This window comes from Argentina silus, assembly GCF_951799395.1.
Source record: "Argentina silus genome assembly, chromosome: 4".
Classification (NCBI taxonomy): Eukaryota; Metazoa; Chordata; class Actinopteri; order Argentiniformes; family Argentinidae; genus Argentina; species Argentina silus.
The window spans coordinates 25580376-25602001 of NC_139658.1; the positions used below are offsets into that span (position 1 = coordinate 25580376).

Below are 21626 nucleotides of genomic sequence, written 5' to 3' on the forward strand. Positions count from 1 at the left end.
TGTGTGCAGATCTGAGGTTGGGACAGGGCCCCTGGACGTTAAGGCAGAGGAGGTGACTTCACAGTGGCATCATGGCTCTCTGTTGGCCATCAGAACTGCTGGTGGTTTAACTGGTGGTTTAACTTGTGTCCATGGACTCCACCGGGCTCGAGAGCACGTCCCCTTGGATGCTCTCGAAGATGGACGCCATCTCGGCGTTGGTGCGTATCTGGTTGGCGAAGTCAGCCATGGCGGGGCTCTTCTCCACCTCGCTGATGGACAGCAACGCCGCCACCGCCCGCATCGCCGAGCGCCTCAACTCCTCCTGCTTCTCAAACTCCTGCTTCACAGACCCCGCCTTCACCTGCAGCGGAGCGGAGCGGCGGGCGGTTATTAAAGGTCTCTGAGGAACGACTTGGTGTGGGAGTTGAGTTTGTCTGGTGCCCTGGTTACACAGTGTGTGTTTGATGTATTTTACACAGTTTGAAACGGTCTGGTACGCATATAAGCGTTGTTCCCTCGACTGTTAGGAACACTCCACTCAGGTCCTCGACTCACGTCCTCTCCAGTTGGAGGAGATCTAGGTTCCTCCTCTTAGATCTTCTCCTCCGATGCTTTTGGAGGGAGACTCGAGGAGAGGAGGAGGAGGAGGAGGAGAGGACGTGAGGAGACATGTTCCTAACGATTGAGAACAGGCTACACTGTTAGCGTGTCACATGATTTCTACCTTCCTGTCATTCATGTAAATTGATGGAGTTACTTATGTTTGTGAAAAGGTTTAACCAGCCTTCTGGTAGGTGATTGTATTTGTATTAGGGTTACCCACCTGTTTAACCATGATGTCAAGGGTTACCCACCTATATATTAGACAGACAGGTACTTTATTGATCCCCGAGGGGAAATGACAGTGTTGCAGCCACCAGTGACACATAATCACAACACAAAGGACAAGCAAAGACGTAACAAAGTACAAGAACACAAAGTCTAACAGGCTGTGCAGTGGATGAATAACTGACCTCCGTATATCCAGTGTTGGAGTGTGGAATGGTTGGTATCTATCACTGCTTACCTTGGTGGTGCAGGTGGCTCTGAGCGGCTCCACCAGCCTGTTCAGCCTCTGCACCACAGCACTGGGACACAGAGACGCCAGCCTGGTCAGCATGATGAACGTCAGCATCTGACCAAGGAGACAATATCAGAAACACGCAATCAATAACCAATACTGAAACCAAAAGTAATAATCAATGTTGAAATAGAAAATAGAACATTGAAAATGTATTATCACAAATGTATTATTTGTGCGTGGAAGGCCACAGGAAACAATGATTCAAGGTGGATATTTTTCCTGTCTGTGTCCTCCTCATGTTTTGGTTGCTGTACAGATAAAGGGAAGTGTGTGGTCACATGGTGTTGTTACTCTGATGTCGTAGTGGTCTTTAAGGCCCTCCTCCACGTGGCTGAGGAACTGGAGGATGTCCAGGCGGTCCAGGCAGCTGTCCAGCAGCGTGTACATGCACTCGAACGCCGCCTTCCTCACGTCCAGGCCGTCGTCCACCGTGTGCTTGAACGGACCCATCTCCACCTGACAGAGAGGCCAAGGGGACAGTTAAAATACAATTAACCAATAACATACATCCTAAAACAAGACTACGGTACTGCTGAGCTGTTTCTGTGTTCTGGTTACTATATTGCTGTTTATGTTTATTGTGACATTATCTTCACAGAAACAAGTGTGATAAAAGAATAATTGTTTGATATACTGTGTACTTGTTGTTTTGTGGAGGGAGAGGGGGAGGGGAGGCTGGTGGAGGCAGAAATCGGAGAACGGGCTCATTGTGATGCATTACAATGTGCCCGGTCTCCGATTTCTGCCTCCAGCAGCCTGTTATTGACTAGAATACATACATGTTAACACCAACTTGAGAAGTGTACTATCTCCAGTGTTGGGGAGTAGTTCCACTACATGTAGTTTAACTATCAGTTTAACTGCATTTTGCAGTAGCTTGGTGCTAGTTAAATTAAATTCAAATCCTAGTAGTTAACTACTTTTTGCCATGTAACAAGGTGTAGTAAGCTACTGTCACTACTAACCCTAACCATAACCCTAACCCTAACCATAACCAAAAGAAAACAAAAAAAACTGAAATGTAACTATTATTCCAGCCCTTGAACTTCAACTTCCCCACAATCTCTTCCCTCACTGCCTCCCGTCTCCCCACTTTGCTCCACCTTTTCCTTTCTGTCACATGGACTGGTCATCTGTCAGTAACCGCCTGTCTGTGTTAGATAAAGTAGTTTCTATGTAGTACTTTTTCAAAGTAGGTTTAGTTTGACAAACTATATTTCACTCAAGGGCAGCTTTAGTGTAGTTCAACTTCTTTTCTTGTAAAGTAATTGATCTAGATAAATACATCTTCAGAGTAGCTTCCCCAACACTGACTATCTCCTCAATCAGAGACACAGAGACAACGTGTCAGGCCTACCTCTCTGATGAGATCCTTCCTGATCTGGGTCTCATTGTAGAGGTGTGGCAGGACAGATCCCAGCAGATCGCGGATCAAAGAGGGCTTGTTGTGGGCGGCCGAGTTGAACATCACCAAGGCAACACGCCTCACGTTGAGGTCTTTGTCCTGCATCATCTTCAGGAAGTCACCTGACAAGAGAAAGTGGACATGTGACGTGTTGTCTGAGACTATATTTAAACATGAAGGCCAGGGGTTAAAATGATCATTCAGTTATTTTCAGACACTACAATGAGTTTCCAGCCAGTGCGAGTGTGTTTGTGGTTGTCGTTTTGAAAATCAGTTAATTCAAAAACATTGATTTACCCCAAATAACATCTTAAGGGGTAATTTCCTTAGGACCTTTTGTTGTATTTTTTTGACAACAGAACGTATAAAACCAGAGTTTTCACATACAGCATGTAGACACTGGTGTGGCGCTGGAGATAATGAATGTGATGTTAAAAATGTATGAAGTGGAGGTAGAAATCGGAGGACGGGCTCATTGTAACGGAATGGAATGAGGAATGGTATGAACCTCCGATTTCTACCTCCACCAGCCTTCATTTCTACTTACCTATGCATCCTTTGAGGAGTGCGTCTATGGGGACGGGTTGGTCCACGATGGTGAACTTGACAGCTGTGACCACGGTGCTGCGGGCGAGAGGAGAACCTGAAAACACACCAGAGGGTTTTACTGTGTTGGCCTTTCCCTCAGAGACACCAGTGGTTCACCATGTTTTAACCATGTTTTGAAGCTATACAGTGTTTGTTTACAAAGTAAAACAACCCTATATTTTCATTCTAAGTAAAACAGTTGATCTAAGCTCATGAGACTTTTATCATTTATATTCTTCAACAATCAATGGTTATATCTCGTTCATTTAAAAGTCCAAAAATGGATCTAGCAATAACAGACTGCCCCTTTAACCTAAGCCTTCTAACCGATGTGTGTCTCACCTGAGGACAGCTGCTGCTTGAGCCTGGGCAGGAGCTGGTCTGGGTTGACCATGGTCAGCTTCCCCAGGCACTCAGCCACCACATTCCTGGTCCCCTCCTCTGCACACTCACAGTTCTTAAAGAGCAGGTCCCAGATGCCCTGCACGTGGGCCAGCAGGCTCTGGGCCGAGCAGGCGCTGATCACCTCCTTCAGCGAGTGCAGCAGCAAGTACTGCCTCTTCGGCTGGCTGCCGATCTCCTTCAGCATGAACGGAAGGTACTCCTCCAGGTTCCCCACGCAGATGTTCCCCAGGGCGCACGATGCGGCAGATTTCACCTCCTCGTTGGGGGAGAGGAAGGCCTCCAGGATGACCGTCTTCAGCTCCTTCTGGCCCCCCAGGCTGATGGTCCGGCCCACCTCCCCCAGGCACAGGAAGGACAGGATCCTCACCGGCTCTGAAGCCTTGGGGTTCTTAACCTCCTGGATGAAGCTGGAGACCATCCCAGAGGCCTCCTTAGGGCAGGCGGACGAGAGAGAGGCCACACATTTGGCCACAGAGTAGTAGGACTGTCTGTGGATGGGCACAGAGTCTGAGGTCTTGGCGTGGAAGGGGCCGGTGAGAGCCTTCAGGAGGTCGTTGTACCCCATGTTGCTGGCCTTGGTGACCACCAGGGCTTGGAAGAACTCTAGAATGGCGCAGAGGGCGCCTCCTTGCAGGAGCGGGGAGTGGACCAGAGAGAAGACCCCCGGTAGGACTGCGGCACCTATCTTAGACAGAGAGGAAGGGCAGGCTTTGGTCATGCAGGTTAGCAAGGTGACAGCCATCTGGGATATGTGCATGTCGCTCTCCTCGATCAGGGCGGGCAGCTCCGTCAGCACGGCCTCTACCAGTGGAGGCTTCAGGCCGTCGCTGTAGTGGGTCACGATCGTGTTGAGGGCCGTCAGGGTGCTCAGCTTCAAGGCGCGCTGGTTCTTCCTCAGGAACGAGGCCAGGATGGGGACGCCCTCGGACAGGACGGGGCGCAGGTCGATCTTGAGCGGGGAGTCGGCGACGAGGGTCAGGGTCTTCACGGCCGTCAGCCTGGTGATCTCGTTCTTCAGCCTCTCCAGGAAGATCAGCAGGGTCGGCTGGAGGTCACCGCCCAGCTGGTCCCCCAGATGGGACACGATGTGACCCATACAGGAAATGGCCCTCTCTTTCACTTCCTGGTCGATGTCGGCTGCCTTCAGCCTCTTCAGGGTGCCCGCGAACACGTCCTTCACGTAGGGCTTGGCGTCGAACGCGGCGGTGGAGGACGGAAGGTTGTCTAACGGACGCATGATCTTGACCATCTGCTGGGTGACCAGGAGCGCCTCCGAGGTGATTTTGTAAAAGGGGTCCTCGACACACTGGACCACCGGGGGGAGGATGACCTTCATGTGGGGGTGGAACACCTCAGGGGGGTGGCTGCACAGGAGGACTGACAGGAAGGACAGGGCGTCGATTTTCATGTTGGATGAGGTAGACTTGTCTGTCAGGGAGTAGACGATACCTAGAGGAGAAAGATACCAGCGTTAGGACCACTGGGTATGAATGTTTTTATTTGTTTGTTTATGAAAACCTCACTGTTGCTAATCTTTGGCTAATCTTCCAGGTTAACAACTATGTATTGATGTCAATGTAAGGTTATTCCTGTATAACTGCAGGGTTAGAATGGAAGTGGTGTAAGTACAATCTTCTGCCTAAAACCCCTCAGTGCTAGGGCCTATAACAGCCAGCTAAATTACTCCTCACAATACTAAATAAAAGCCTCATACAGCGTCCCAAGATGAATATGTGACTGGGCCAGGGTTGAAGGGTAAGAATGAATGTTGACAAGCTGACAATCACTCAACTGACAGCTGTATATCTGCATAACATAACACAACACAACACAACATAACATAACATAACATAACATAACATAACATAACATAATCCCCTTATGGTGGGAAACCCAAATTCGAGATCTACGCATGCAAATGGATCTCGGGTTAGGATCCCACCCTTCATGTCTAACTAGAGAAGAAACAAACAACGGACTGTACTGTACTGTATTAGAGGTCGGTCATGTGACTGGTTGGTCATGTGACAGTACCAGGGATGAGGGCTGGGATGTGTTCCCCCAGCGCCCCGGGCAGGACGTTGGCCAGCTCCGTCAGGAGGCTGAAGCAGCCCTGTCTGGACTTCATGCTCTTCTCCTTCAGCTGTCTGTGGAGAGCCTTCACCACTGTGGGGACCTGGGGGGGCAACCAGTCAGGTTGAGAGAGAGCTCTAATCAAGGCTGCATCGTCTGAAACAGAAGATCGTTCCTGGGATGTCTGCTGATATTTAGTTTTGCGTTGTAACCAGCTGGGTGGTTGTTGTTGCTATTCCAATGTGTTGTGGTCGATGGTCATACAGTGTGTCTAGTCATACTCAGATGTATTTGAGGTGTGCTTGATTTAATTTGGAGTTTGCACTTTTGGAGCTGTTGCATTTGATGATAATAATAATAATAATAATACATTGAATTTGTTATGAGCTTTTCATTGAAAAACAATCTCAAAGTGAGTGTTTTTGTTCCGTTGTCACAAGCAAACTAAATCAAGTGCAGCTCAAATATTTGAAAGTGTCTGTTTAACCCAGGTCTGTCTGACCTCTGACCCAGGTCTGTCTGACCTCTGACCCAGGTCTGTCTGACCCAGGACTGGTTGTGATGTAGAACTACCATTCCTCATTCCACTCCATGCATTACAATGAACCCGTCCTCCAATTTCTACCTCCACCAGCCTCCCCTGGCCTCCACACACACCTGCTTCTTGAGCAGGGTGATGGCGGGGTCTTCCTTGGCCCCAGCCTCTGGACCAATCACAGCGCCCTGCAGGGGCCTGGTCTGTTTGAGCAACGCCATGAACGCCACGAAGATGTCCGTCTTGACGTTCTCCTCCCGCTCCTGGAAGCGGGCCAGCAGGGTGGGGGCCACCGAGCCGTACAGCGCCACCACCAGGTCCCTCCTGGTACTTATCACGGCCTCCAGGCACTTCACTGCTGAGCGCCGGACCTTCCAGCTCATGTCATCATCATCACTGTACTCATCATCTGACCCTGGGGGCGGGCAGAACGTTACCACACACTCCTAGACTGGCACAACGTTACCATACACTCCTAGACTGGCAGAACGTTACCACACACTCCTAGACTGGCAGAACGTTACCACACACTCCTAGACTGGCACAACGTTACCATACACTCCTAGACTGGCAGAACGTTACCACACACTCCTAGACTGGCAGAACGTTACCACACACTCCTAGACTGGCACAACGTTACCACACACTCCTAGACTGGCACAACGTTACCACACACTCCTAGACTGGCACAACGTTACCACACACTCCTAGACGGGCACAACGTTACCACACACTCCTAGACTGGCAGAACGTTACCACACACTCCTAGACTGGCACAACGTTACCACACACTCCTAGACTGGCACAACGTTACCACACACTCCTAGACTGGCAGAACGTTACCACACACTCCTAGACTGGCACAACGTTACCACACACTCCTAGACTGGCAGAACGTTACCACACACTCCTAGACTGGCACAACGTTACCACACACTCCTAGACTGGCACAACGTTACCACACACTCCTAGACTGGCACAACGTTACCACACACTCCTAGACTGGCAGAGATATTGCTTGTATTAAATTTGACTTGGGGGGGCCGGGCTTTCTCCACTGCAGCCCCCCCCCCCACTCTTTGGAACACTTTCCCAAACCACATCAGAGAATCCAACACACTCTCTTCCTTCAAACCATGCCTCAAAACCCTGCATCTTTTTAAACTTTTGCTTTTAATCTTTAACTATTTTTATTGTTGTTTTTACTGACTGTGCTTTTGTTTTACTTTTGATTTATCTATCTATTCTTGTTCTCTCCATGAAATGTAGAGTCTTTGAGGAATGAGAAAAGCGCTATACAAAATAAATGCATTATTATTATTATTATTATTATTATTATTATTATTATTATTATTACTATTATAGTATAATAAACTAACTAAACTATACCTGATGTCATAATGTATACATTCTGGAATGTTCCGATAATGGCAGCCATCTTGTTCAGGAGTTAAATTCCAATCCATTATTATTGGAACTAATGGAGGCCGAGCATTTATCAGACATGCTCTCTAGACTGGTTAGTCCTCAAAGTCCCACATGTCTGTCTGGTGTCACTGGGCCATGTTAGGAACCTGATGAAGGGCTCCTCAGTGGAGGAGTGCTGTTGTTATAGTTGATTGTTGTCCGTAAAAAAATAATATATTTCCTGTGTAAATGTTGTCCTTTTAAATCTTGATGTAAATAATAGTGAAGTGTATATATTTTGTAATCAGGGCACCCTTGAAAAAGAGACCTTGGACTCAAAGGAACTCCCTTGAATAAATAAAGGATAGAAATATCTAAAAAAAATATATAATTAAAAAATTAAAAATTAAAAATGGCAGAAGAGGATCTACTAATTGTGTAGGGGAAAGACGAAGGGTGGGGAGGTTGACCCTCACATGACCTTGATCTTCATCCTCCCCGTCCTCCGTGTCCATGGACTCATCCAGGTCTTCATCCACATCATAGTTGTAGTTGGGGTCGTAGGTGACGTACTTCAGACACAGCTGGATGAGGGTGGGGACGTGAGGGGACATCTCCTTAGGACATCTTTCAAACACAAGACAGGAGGTCATATTCAACTGGAAATAGTGACTGTACGTGTTTCAGATGAGTGTTTACTGCACCAGTGGGTAGATAACACTTAGTAACATCAGTGTAATGAGAACAATACAAACAAACATAACCTTCTTCGGCTGTTTGTTTTGTCATCATTGTTATGCATCAGGAGAGAAGCGTTTCGTTTGAGAGATTTACCTCCGGACAAAAGCTTCAAAGGCCTGGAAACAATACTCCCTTAATTCATCATCGTCCACGTTGCAGAACTTCACCACCATGGGAATAATCTTCTCCAAATGTTCTCCTTGAACCAGGGCAGAACAACAACAACACATGAGAGTCACTCATTAAATACTTGTGTATTCACCAGTACAACGCTGCCCTCTACTGGACACAAGTTCTTACAGCGCAGCCACGGAATCGGCCACAGAATAATTTACTGTTACTGTTCAAATCTTGCTTTTTGCTTTTGTTTGCATTTCTTGTTAGCCGCATACAAAAGAAGTCCATCCATAATAATGTATAATAGTATATATATAAATATATATATAGTATTTGTTTCTGTTTTAGTTTGTATCTCATGCACAAATAAAAGCAGTCATCCATATATTTCTGTCTAAACCTGTCGTAATTTTAGTTTTTTACTGAAATGTTGATCAATATCCATTGTTCCTGTCAAATCAACCTATCGGCCTGAAGTAATGAAGCTGCCCCCCAGCCTCACCTACGTGATGCCCCCCCTGCCTGCTGACGGTCGCCAGGCACTGGATGTAGGTGCGTGTGGCGGAGGTGTTCTGGGCCCCACGGGCGAGCTCCGTCAGGAGGTGCTCTATGAGCTGCGTGAAGAGGCCTGTGCTGCAGCTGGGGACCAGGTGACCCAGGGCCATGATGGCCCGCTTCCTCACCGCCATCCTGGGGCTCGTCAGCTGGGGGAGCAGGCAGCTCAGGATGGAGGAGTGGAAGCTGATGAGAGTACCACTCAACCTGGGGAGAGAGGAGGAGGAGGAGGAGGAGGAGAGGAGGAGGGGAGGAGAGGAGGAGGAGGAGGGGGAGGAAGAGGAAGAGGAGGAGGAGGGGGAGGAGGAGGAGGAGGAGGAGGGGAGGAGAGGAGGAGAGGAAGAGGAGGATGAGGAGGATGAGGAGGAGAGTTGGAGGGGGAGAAGGGGGGGGGGAGGATGAGTGGAGTCAGTTAAGGTGAAGCTGAGTGATGGAGGTGGTGTATATTATAAATAATATCCAGATAGAAATGATACGATAGAAATGTAAAGGTCACCTTCCTAACATGTCTGACAGGATGTCCAGCGCCTCCAGCTGGACAGACACGTCCTCCTGTTTCCCCATGGCTCCCATCAGCTGAGACGTGATCCTCTTACACACACTGGTGGTCAGAGTCAGCCCTGGAACACACACACACACACACACACACACACACACACACTGGTGGTCAGAGTCAGCCCTGGAACACAGCACACACACACACACACACACACACACACACACATACACACACACACACACACACACACACACACACACTTCCACTGCGTATCACAGCACTCAGCTAGGGGACGGTGCAGGGGAGGCTGGGGGAGGTAGACATCGGAGGACGGCCTCACTGTAATGCATGGAACGGAATGATGAATTCCATTCCACGCATTACAATGAGCCCGTCCTCCGATTTCTACCTCCACCAGCCTCCCCTGGGGTAGTGTTAAGTATATCAAAATAGAAACAGAAAGAGGTCCCTGTTCCCAGAGGATAAAAGCCAACTCTGTTCAACTACTGTAACCACTAATTCAATAACTGAATTATTAAATGAAACATGTTAAATCAGTGTTGTCGCTACCAGAGTAATTTCACTGCTGCTACACAGACACAACATCAATATGACCAGTGGGACTCTGGTCTACACCACAGCAGAGGGCTTGAGTTGGATCAGGCAGACAGAATGAAGGTCTGGATAGATATAAGATAATTATAATATCATAATAACATATAAGATTAATAGATATGTATCCGGCTAGGGCTCAGACTGGATGACAGAGATGTATACTGTTCTACCAAGAACACATCCTCACTCTTCCTTCTAGAACACTCTGCTAGGGACACTCATCATGAGATCACCTCTGCTACAGGTAGAAGTAACCAGGGGAGGCTGGCGGAGGTAGAAATCGGAGGATGGGCTCATTGTAATGGATGGAATGGAATGAGGAACGGTATCAAACACGTGACGCGTGGTATCAAATATGGATGATTGATACCGTTCCTCATTCCGTTCCATGTATTGCAAAGAGCCCGTCCTCCGATGTCTACCTCGGCCAGCCTCCCCTGGTAGAGACCCTGCCCTCGGCCAGCCTCCCCTGGTAGAGACCCTGCCCTCGGCCAGCCTCCCCTGGTAGAGACCCTGCCCTCGGCCAGCCTCCCCTGGTAGAGACCCTGCCCTCGGCCAGCCTCCCCTGGTAGAGACCCTGCCCTCGGCCAGCCTCCCCTGGTAGAGACCCTGCCCTCGGCCAGCCTCCCCTGGTAGAGACCCTGCCCTCGGCCAGCCTCCCCTGGTAGAGACCCTGCCCTCGGCCAGCCTCCCCTGGTAGAGACCCTACCTGCTGCGGAGGGAGGCAGCTCAGCGATGACGGTCTTCAGGCCCATGCTGGAGATGTCCCTCAGCTGCTCCCTGTCAGACAGCATGTTGGAGCAGAGGGTGTCCACCATCGCCTCTACCTGGTACTCCTTCACCTTGCTCACCAGAGGACCCAGGCTGCACCAGGAACACAGCAGCAAACATCATTATTATATGATTATTACTATTACTATTATTATTAGTAGTAGTAGTAGTAGTAGTAGTAATAATAATTATTATTATTATTATTTAATGAGTATATTATTATTATTAGTAGTAGTAGTAGTACTATTGTAATTATTATCAACATAATATTGTTACTATTATATTATTATTATAATGAGATTATCAAAGATCATCATTCAACGTAGGCCTTGCCATGGCACACTGAAGAGGCTCAGTGGGAGGCTGGTGGAGGTAGAAATCGGAGGACAGGCTCATTGTAATGCATGGAATGGAATTAGGAATGGTATCCGTTCCTGATTCTGTTCCATGCATTACAATGAGCCCTTCCTCTGATTTCTACCTCCTCCAGCCTCCCTGAGTGAATCCCAGTACTTCACAAAGACAACATGAAACACAGTGTCACCATTTGACGGCCAGGTTCTGGTTGGGACTCACCATTTGACGGCCAGGTTCTGGACCTCTCCGTTCTTGTCCTCCAGCAGGGTGAGCAGCATGGTCACCACCTTCTTCTCGCTGTCTTCATCCAGCTTTAGAGAATCCTTCTGCAGCTCCATCATCAGGTCGTTGGTGGCCATGAAGCTGCAGGACAGGAGTCCAAAACGAGACCCAGATGACTGAATTCATTTATTCATTAATTCATGCCTCCATTTCATTTTATTGGGCTAATTTAACTTCTGCTGTTAACACGTCATAATTACTGTTAGTCTGTTATCAACTGACAGATCATTCTAACCTCACATTTATTATCTCGGCCAAGTATAACAGTCCGTAATTATGATTTACAGCGAAAGCCACTTTATTTGATCGCAAGCAGAGAACAGACAGCAGACAACAGACAGCAGACAACAGACAACAGACAGCAGACAGCAGACAACAGACAGCAGACAGCAGACAACAGACAGCAGACAACAGACAGCAGACAGCAGACAACAGACAACAGAGAGCAGAGAACAGACAACAGACAGCAGACAACAGACAGCAGACAACAGACAACAGACAGCAGACAACAGACAGCAGACAGCAGACAACAGACAACAGACAGCAGACAACAGACAGCAGACAGCAGACAACAGACAGCAGACAACAGACAACAGACAGCAGACAGCAGACAACAGACAACAGACAGCAGACAACAGACAGCAGACAGCAGACAACAGACAGCAGACAACAGACAGCAGACAGCAGACAGCAGACAACAGACAACAGAGAGCAGAGAACAGACAACCAGTGCGTTTGGTGAAGTCATGGTCCAACAGTATCACTGTCATCCTAAACTCAAACATGCAAAGCAGCTGGCTTTCTTACCGAAAGTCTTTGTCAGTAGATGTCATTTTCTCCAATAGATTGGAGATATAGTAGGTTATATTCGACATCTTGATTTGAATAACTGTAACAGGCGATGACAATGTTATGGTTATAAAAACAAATCTATATAGAAAATAGTAGAGGAGTTTACACGGAGAACATGGCGAGAGAGGGTGGCAGGAGTGACGCTCCAGGGCCCTGGACGAACTGGGAAACATGACACTTGTAGGGGCGATAAAAATAGTTGTGGGTCAGATGAGTTGTCTGGGTCTGCTGCCGCCAGGTGGAACCGGCGCTCACAGCGGAGGAAATCCGACTGCGCGGAACCTTTTGCTCGACGGATGTTTGTACGACTCGGACCGTAGACCTCCGGACCCGGAAGTGGGTGTTCCAGTGGTGGTGTTGTCGAGTGTCTGCCACGTCGGAGTTCTCCCGACCATTACAGAAGTAGTTGAAATTACTCTCGATTCACAGTAAAGGTCATCGCATTAAACCTCAATCATGGTGAGTAGCTGGACGTTGTTGGTTTAGAACTTGAGCTACTGACAGTTTCGGCAGCAAGCTCACTGACAGTTACCCGGCTAGCTAGCTACGTTGCTAACCGGCTAGAAGAACACAGACGTGTCTCTTTCATTCAACTTGATTCAGTTTGAGAGTTAAAGTTAAAGTTAGGGTAGAGGGTTAGGGTAGAGGGTTAGGGTAGAGGGTTAGGGTAGAGGGTTAGGGTAGAGAGTTAGGGTAGAGAGTTAGGGTAGAGGGTTAGGGTAGAGGGTTAGGGTAGAGGGTTAGGGTAGAGGGTTAGGGCTAGGGTAGAAGGTTAGGGCTAGGGTAGAGGGTTAGGGTAGAAGGTTAGGGTAGAGGGTTAGGGTAGAAGGTTAGGGTAGAGGGTTAGGGTAGAGGGTTAGGGTAGAGGGTTAGGGTAGAGGGTTAGGGTAGGGGGCTAGGGTAGAAGGTTAGGGCTAGGGTAGAAGGTTAGGGTAGAGGGTTAGGGTAGAGGGTTAGGGTAGAGGGTTAGGGTAGAGGGTTAAAGTAGAGGGTTAAAGTTAGAGTTAGGGTAGAGGGTTAAAGTTAAAGTTAGGGTAGAGGGTTAAGGTTAGAGTTAAGGTAGAGGGTTAGGGTAGGGGGCTAGGGTAGAGGGTTAAGGTTAGAGTTAGGGTTAGAGTTAAGGTAGAGGGTTAGGTAGAGGGTTAGAGTTAAGGTAGAGGGTTAGGGTAGAAGGTTAGGGTAGAGGGTTAGGGTAGAGGGTTAGGGTTAGGGTAGAGGGTTAGGGTAGAAGGTTAGGGTAGAGAGTTAGGGTAGAGGGTTAGGGTAGAGGGTTAGGGTAGAGGGTTAGGGTAGAGGGTTAGGGTAGGGGGCTAGGGTAGAGTGTTAGGGTAGAGGGTTAGGGTAGAGGGTTAGGGTAGAGGGTTAGGGTAGAGTGTTAGGGTAGAGGGTTAGGGTAGAGGGTTAGGGTAGAGGGTTAGGTAGAGGGCTAGGGTAGAGGGCTAGGGTAGAAGGTTAGGGCTAGGGTAGAGGGTTAGGGTAGAGGGCTAGGGTAGAAGGTTAGGGCTAGGGTAGAAGGTTAGGGTAGAAGGTTAGGGTAGAAGGTTAGGGTTAGGGCCAGCGAGTAGAGCATACAACTACACTACAGTGAACCGTATCTAACGTCAACAGGAGGTGATGCTCTGTCTTTAGGTGTTAGACACAGGTAGACGTGGCCAGGACACTGTCTTTAGGTGTTAGACACAGGTAGACGTGGCCAGGACACTGTCTTTAGGTGTTAGACACAGGTAGACGTGGCCAGGACACTGTCTTTAGGTGTTAGACACAGGTAGACGTGGCCAGGACACTGTCTTTAGGTGTTAGACACAGGTAGACGTGGCCAGGACACTGTCTTTAGGTGTTAGACACAGGTAGACGTGGCCAGGACACTGTCTTTAGGTGTTAGACACAGGTAGACGTGGCCAGGACACTGTCTTTAGGTGTTAGACACAGGTAGACGTGGCCAGGACACTGTCTTTAGGTGTTAGACACAGGTAGACGTGGCCAGGACACTGTCTTTAGGTGTTAGACACAGGTAGACGTGGCCAGGACACTGGCCTGGGATGTGTGATGCTTTAACTGTTAACTGTTTGAAATACAGGTGTCCGTCATCAACACAGTGGACACCTCCCACGAGGACATGATTGTGAGTAGCTGATGTTTTAGATCTGAGCTTTGGAATGATTGACTGAATGGACACTAGTTGAATGGGTTCTACACTGGGCTGTAAGACTGACAAGCCTTGGTAGCTGGTCATGTTATTGCATTTAGATTTGTGGCATTTAGCAGACGCCTTTATCCAAAGCGACTTACCACAAATACATTTGTTTAAGTAAGTGAATCATCTATCCATCAGTCATCATTAGATAAAGTCATCTCTGCTCGGACCAGAGGCCATAGGCAGTCACAATGCTAGAAGAAAGCAGTTTTTTAAATATATATGTACAGTACCAGTCAAAAGTTTGGACACACCTTCTCATTCAATGGTTTTTCTTTATTTTTTATTATTTTCTACATTGTAGATTAATTTGAAGACATCAAAACTATGAAGGAACACATATGGAATTATGTAGTAAACAAAAAAGTGTTAAACAAACCAGAATATGGTTTATATTTTAGATTCTTCAAAGTAGCCACCTTTTGCTTTGATGACAGCTTTGCACACTCTTGGCAAGGTGTGTCCAAACTTTTGACTGGTGCTGTAATTGTGAACTATCTACCAACTGACCTTGTTAAATCAGCCTAGTAGCTCATTTAAACTAAAAACTAATCTCATATCACTGCCACAGCCACCTCCTGTTGACTGTCTCTCTGTTCTGTTCTGTCCGGTTGGGTTCTGTTGGGTTCTGTTTGCAGCACGATGCTCAGATGGACTACTACGGCACCAGACTGGCCACATGCTCCTCCGACAGGTCCGTCAAGATCTTCGATGTGAAGAACGGCGGCCAGATCCTGGTGGCGGACCTGAGAGGGTAAGAGTCACTGCCTCATCAGCTTTTACTGTCATGGTGTTACTTTACCTTCTGCCCCTTGGTTATGATGAGGTAACGCTAGACAGACAGACAGAGATAGATAGGTAAGTAGACAGACAGACAGACAGATAGATAGATAGACAGACAGATAGATAGGTAAGTAGACAGACAGACAGACAGACAGACAGAGATAGATAGATAGATCGATATTTATTGGTCCTCCAGAGTTTGGTTGAGGATACACACATCGATTCAGTAGAGAACATGTGAAGATGATCAGGCTCACCTTCTCAGACTCACCTTCTCAGACTCACCTTCTCAGACTCACCTTCTCAGACTCACCTTCTCAGGCTCACCTTCTCAGACTCACCTTCTCAGACTCACCTTCTCAGACTCACCTTCTCAAACTCACTGGTTGCCAAAGTTTCCTCCACAGGCCAACTGTATAAACAGGACATGTGATTGGGGCTAACTTACCCGGAGTGAACTGAACTGACTGAAAACTTAGTTTTCTATGAGTGAACTGAACTGATTCTCTCTTGTCTTCTATGAGTGAACTGACTCTGTTCTCTCCTCTCCTCTCCTCTCCTCTCCTCCAGCCACGAGGGGCCGGTGTGGCAGGTGGCGTGGGCCCACCCGATGTACGGTAACATCCTGGCGTCGTGTTCCTACGACCGGAAGGTCATCGTGTGGAAGGAGGAGAACGGCACGTGGGACAAGATGTACGAATACACGGGACACGACTCCTCAGGTACACAACAGCCCTCCTGTGAATAACTGCCCCCCTGTGAATAACTGCCCTTGTATGAATAACTGCCCTCCTGTGAATAACTGCCCCCCTGTGAATAACAGCCCCCCTGTGAATAACTGCCCTCCTGTGAATAACAGCCCCCCTGTGAATAACTGCCCTCCTGTGAATAACTGCCCTCCTGTGAACCACTCTTGCATGTATATGACTCAGATTCACAGTCTTAGTTATTCCATTGCTGTAGTTTGGTTGCAGCATTAAAACAGATGTTCAGGAACGAGGACGATATCATTCAAAAGTAGACGTTGTTAGAAAACCTTGGAGCTGGGTATGTTATTGAGATGTAGTGTGTGTGTGTGTCTACAGTGAACTCAGTGTGTGTGTGTGTGTGTGTGTGTGTGTGTGTCTACAGTGAACTCAGTGTGCTGGGGTCCCTATGACTTTGGGCTGATCCTGGCCTGTGGCAGCTCAGATGGAGCCATCTCACTTCTGACCTTCACTGGAGACCAGCAGTGGGACATCAAGAAGATCAGCAACGCACACACAGTCAGTCACTCACTGTTACTGTAGAATATAACACAGTCAGTCCTGTTACTGTAGAATATAACACAGTCAGTTACTCACTGTTACTGTAGAATATAACACAGTCCCCTCACTGTTACTGTAGAATATAACACAGTCAGTCCTGTTACTGTAGAATATAATACAGTCAGTCACTCACTGTTACTGTAGAATATAACACAGTCAGTCACTCACTGTTACTGTAGAATATAACACAGTCAGTCCTGTTACTGTAGAATATAACACAGTCAGTCACTCACTGTTACTGTAGAATATAACACAGTCAGTCCTGTTACTGTAGAATATAACACAGTCAGTCCTGTTACTGTAGAATATAACACAGTCCCCTCACTGTTACTGTAGAATATAACACAGTCCTCCCACTGTTACTGTAGAATATAACAGTCATTTGTCATGATGAAATAGAATAACTCATTAGAATTAGACTGTCATTTGTCATTGTTAAATAGAATAACTGTCATTTGTCAGCATCAACAGACAGTAAGTACTTAGTGTTAATATTTAACATGAATAATAGAATTCCCAGTGAATACAGTATGGTAGTAGGTAGTGGATACCCGTAATGCTCCAGTAACTACTAGTTAACCTTGTAACCCCCCCCCTCCCCGCCAGATCGGCTGTAACGCGGTGAGCTGGGCCCCCGCCGTGGTGCCTGGGAGCCTCATCGACCAGCCCTCTGGGCAGAAACCCAACTACATCAAGAGGTTTGTCTCTGGAGGCTGTGACAACCTGGTCAAACTGTGGAAGTAAGTCCTGGGGGAGCAGAGTCACCTCTGGGGGTGGAGGGTGTAAGGGGAGCGGAGTCACCTCTAGGGGTGGAGGGTGTTATTAGTGGAGGGTCACCTCTAGGGGTGGAGCGGTGGAGGGTCACCTCTAGGGGTGGGGGGTGGAGGGTCACCTCTAGGGGTGGAGGGTGTAAGGGGAGCGGAGTCACCTCTAGGGGTGGAGCGGTGGAGGGTCACCTCTAGGGGTGGAGGGTCACCTCTAGGGGTGTAGGGTGTAAGGGGAGTGGAGTCACCTCTAGGGGTGGAGGGTGGAGGGTCACCTCTAGGGGTGGAGGGTCACCTCTAGGGGTGGAGGGTGGAGGGTCACCTCTAGGGGTGGAGGGTCACCTCTAGGGGTGGAGGGTGGAGGGTCACCTCTAGGGGTGGAGGGTGGAGGGTCACCTCTAGGGGTGGAGGGGTGGAGGGTCACCTCTAGGGGTGGAGGGTGGAGGGTCACCTCTAGGGGTGGAGGGTCACCTCTAGGGGTGGAGGGTCTCCTCTAGGGGTGGAGGGTGGAGGGTCTCCTCTAGGGGTGGAGGGTGGAGGGTCACCTCTAGGGGTGGAGGGTGTTAGGGGAGCAGAGTCACCTCTGTGGATGGAGGGGTGGAGGGTCACCTCTAGGGGTGGAGGGTGTTAGGGGAGCAGAGTCACCTCTGTGGATGGAGGGGTGGAGGGTCACCTCTAGGGGTGGAGGGTGGAGGGTCTCCTCTAGGGGTGGAGGGGTGTTGTTAGGAGGAAATGTAATACTGGTTTCATGTCTCTTGGAGGGGAGGCTGATGGAGGTAGAAATCGGGGGACTGGCTCATTGTAATGCCCGAGCCCATCCTCCGATGTCTACCTCCACCAGCCTCCCCTGGTCTCTCTGTTGGTTTGGGTATGGTGTGGAAATGTAGAATGCACGTTTGAGTTGACAGACAGATCTGATCTAACTGGTCTCCCCCCTCCCCCTCCCCCTCCCCCCAGAGAGGAGGACGGCCAATGGAAAGAGGACCAGAAGCTGGAGGCTCACAGTGATTGGGTCAGAGATGTGGGCTGGGCTCCTTCTATTGGTCTCCCCACCAGTACCATCGCCAGCTGCTCCCAGGTAACCGGGTCGTACTGTAGAATCGCTGGTCTGGCCGCACGGTCCTGAGTGATTTACCTCATATAACTACTGGCTTAGGGTTGTAGTTCAGTTGTGTGTGTGTGTGTGTGTGTGTGTGTGTGTGTGTGTGTGTGTGTGTGTGTGTGTTAGTTAGTTAGTTCATCTATGTGTGTGTTTGTGTTTGTGTATGTGTGTGTGTGTTCAGCTCTGTGTGTATGTATTAGTTAGTTAGTTAGTTCAGCTGTGTGTGTGTGTTTCTTGGCTGCTGCTGGAGTGTGTGTGTGTGTGTGTGTGTGTGTGTGTGTGTGTGTGTGTGTGTGTGTGTGTGTGTTGTAACATACGTATAAACACAGTCCTAACTGCGTGGCGTTCCCTGCAGGACGGTCGAGTGTTCATCTGGACGTGTGATGACCCGTCAGGGAACACCTGGACCACCAAGCTCCTCCACAAGTTCAACGACGTGGTCTGGCACGTCAGCTGGTCCATCACCGGAAACATCCTGGCCGTCTCCGGGGGCGACAACAAGGTGACTGTCTCCTTTACACCCCCAGAACACTCCTTTACTCCCCGAGAACACTCCTTTACTCCCTGAGAACACTATCTTTACACCCTGAGAACACTATCTTTACACCCTGAGAACCCCCCCAAGTCAGGATGTGGACTTATGTCAACTCATAAAAACACACCCCCACCGCTGTCCAAGGTGAAGCGAGGTGGTCTTCTCTGAGCAGAGTCTGAGGCGGAGGGCTGTGATGAAGGTCTTCTCTGAGCAGTGTCTGAGGCGGAGGGCTGTGATGGTGGTCTTCTCTGAGCAGTGTCTGAGGCAGAGGGCTGTGATGGTGGTCTTCTCTGAGCAGTGTCCCGAGGCGGAGGGCTGTGATGGTGGTCTTCTCTGAGCAGTGTCTGAGGCGGAGGGCTGTGATGATGGTCTTCTCTGAGCAGTGTCTGAGGCGGAGGGCTGTGATGATGGTCTTCTCTGAGCAGTGTCTGAGGCGGAGGGCTGTGATGATGGTCTTCTCTGAGCAGTGTCCCGAGGCGGAGGGCTGTGATGATGGATAAGGACCCTGACAGGTTTTGTCAGTTGGAATCATCGGCTGTTTAATATTCTCTGGCACTTTCAATCTTCAGATGATAATGGCCGAGGCTTTCAGCTTGCTGGAGTCTCTGATGGGAGGGAGGCCGCACACGTCTGACCCAGTTCTGATGGGCTTTACTCACAGAGCAGTGCAGATGGGTTCTCTGACTGAACGTTGAGTTTTAGCACTATTGGCTGTAAAACTTGTGTGGACGGTCATAGGTGTTTTTAAGATGTTTTCATACCTGTTAACGGTGTCATGTAGAGAGGTTCATCTACAACCCACCTTTAGGACATCTAAACTGGTGTCTGACTGGTGTCGCTGTGTTTGTCTTCCCCAGGTGACGCTGTGGAAGGAGTCAGCTGACGGACAGTGGGCATGCATCAGCGATGTCAACAAAGGCCAGGGCGCCGTGTCCAGCATCACAGACGGACAGCAGAACGAGCAGTGATCCAGGACCACCCTCTTACATTCCACCCCCCCCTCCCTCCGGCTAACATCAGGAGAAGCCCCTCCCTTCCTCCCCCAAATGGACTCTAAAACCCTCTCTGATGACCTCTCCTTCCACATTGACCCCTGACCTCTCCTTGTCCTGATCCAGACCTTCTGAGGTTGTGGTTCCGTCTTGGATCCAGCTTTTGATTTGGACTCTAAAGGATGTTTTGAAACAGATGGTTTTGTCTCTGTGAACCAGTTGTCATGGTTGAGTCTGACGTCTCTCGCCTCAATTCAACTGAAATGTGTTAATAAATTATCAATGATGAAAGTGTTGTTTTTATTAGTTTGTTTAATGAGATGTGTGTAACAGCACAAGCATATGAAGATGGATGTTGGAATGGAAATATGAAATGGTGAACATGACCTGAAGAAATATGCCTTTAAATTCAACATGTTGCTCAGAACTCCACAAATATCTTGCTTGTATAAAAAAAAAACTGTCAGATATGAAACTGTTTTGGGAAATTATTTTTTCCAATTAGTTGTTTGAAACAACAGGAATGTTATGTTTTCATATTTCAAATAAAACAGGATAATATTGATTTCATGGGAAAACCTGTGTCTCTCATTTCACTCTCAAGGGGCAACTTTCATTAACAGAGAGGGGGTTACACCAGATACACACACACACACACACACGCACACACATCCATTGCGGGCTGGGAGCCACAGTATGGTGCTGTGGTCCTCTGTGGTCCTCTGTGGCTCAGTTGGTAGAGCATGGTGCTAACAACTCTTAGGTTGTGGGTTTGATTCCTGCTGGGACCATATATACTGAAATGTATGAACTCACTGCAATGTAAGTCACTTTGGATAAAAGTGTCAGATAAATGGCATTAATACTCAACACACTTCAGACATCACAACCCTAACCCTGCTCCATGAAATGACCGACCAGACCAAAGTGGTCAGATTTGGAGAGTAGGTTCCTGTAGCTGTCTGGCTACGACCAGAGCTGCTGACCATATGGTTTCTGAAAGGCGATGTTGAAGGGTTTGGTCATGTTGGATAGGCTTACTGTAGTACAGTCTAGTTCAGGGGAGGCTGGTGGAGGTAGAAATCGGAGGACAGGCTCATTCTAATGCATGGAATGGAATGAGATGTGTGTTTGATACCATTCCTCATTCATACATTACAGCCCGTCCTCCGATGTCTACCTCGGCCAGCCTCCCCTGGTGTTCTACCTCCCCCAGCCTCCCCTGGTGTTCTACCTCCCCCAGCCTCCCCTGGTGTTCTACCTCCCCCAGCCTCCCCTGGTGTAGTCCTGGTAACCTAACAGAGATAGATGGGCACATTAGCCCCTCCTCATCCTCTCAGCTGCCTGGCCAATGGAGGAGTAGCGGCCGCCACGAGAGCCCAGTGAGCATGTGACCTTTCAGAGCGGTCTTCATCTGGGACACGGACAGTCGCCTCCTGTAGCATTCCATTCTCCAAACAGTAAATCACATGACAACAGTGGAATGACCAGAGGCCATGGCAGAGTCAGAGTTTGGGTCGGGGAATGGAATGTGTGGACTGCTGTTATCAGAGAGAAGGAGAGAGAGAGAGAGAGAAAGAGAGAGAGAGAGAGAGGGAGAGAGAGAGAGGGGGAGAGGGAGATAGAGAGAGAGAGAGAGAGA

At 48.6% G+C, this 21626-nt stretch overlaps 2 protein-coding genes across 3 annotated transcripts; one reads left to right on the forward strand and one right to left on the reverse strand.

The window, feature by feature from the left end:
- Positions 1-118: 118 nt before the first annotated feature.
- Positions 119-12420, reverse strand: cand2 (cullin-associated and neddylation-dissociated 2 (putative); the record flags this gene model as incomplete). Of its 2 annotated transcripts, XM_083668167.1 has the most annotated exons (15): positions 12263-12420; positions 11393-11536; positions 10755-10909; positions 9428-9551; positions 8879-9138; positions 8353-8458; positions 8000-8145; positions 6234-6526; positions 5538-5679; positions 3441-4952; positions 3058-3153; positions 2463-2632; positions 1397-1561; positions 1049-1156; positions 119-343 (listed from the first exon to the last, which is right to left on the reverse strand). In XM_083668167.1, exons 1-15 carry the CDS (start codon positions 12328-12330, stop codon positions 119-121), a joined length of 3714 nt encoding a protein of 1237 aa, XP_083524293.1. In that variant the 5' UTR covers positions 12331-12420. The 2 variants fall into 2 exon arrangements, with proteins under 2 accessions (XP_083524293.1, XP_083524292.1); XM_083668166.1 differs by having other exon boundaries at positions 200-1156.
- A 211-nt stretch (positions 12421-12631) lies between these two features.
- On the forward strand, positions 12632-20549 carry sec13 (SEC13 homolog, nuclear pore and COPII coat complex component). Its single transcript, XM_083669278.1, has 9 exons — positions 12632-12766; positions 14385-14429; positions 15140-15255; positions 15855-16006; positions 16416-16549; positions 17198-17331; positions 18313-18433; positions 18813-18959; positions 19850-20549. Exons 1-9 carry the CDS (start codon positions 12764-12766, stop codon positions 19958-19960), a joined length of 963 nt encoding a protein of 320 aa, XP_083525404.1. The 5' UTR covers positions 12632-12763; the 3' UTR covers positions 19961-20549.
- The last annotated feature ends 1077 nt before the right edge of the window (positions 20550-21626 follow it).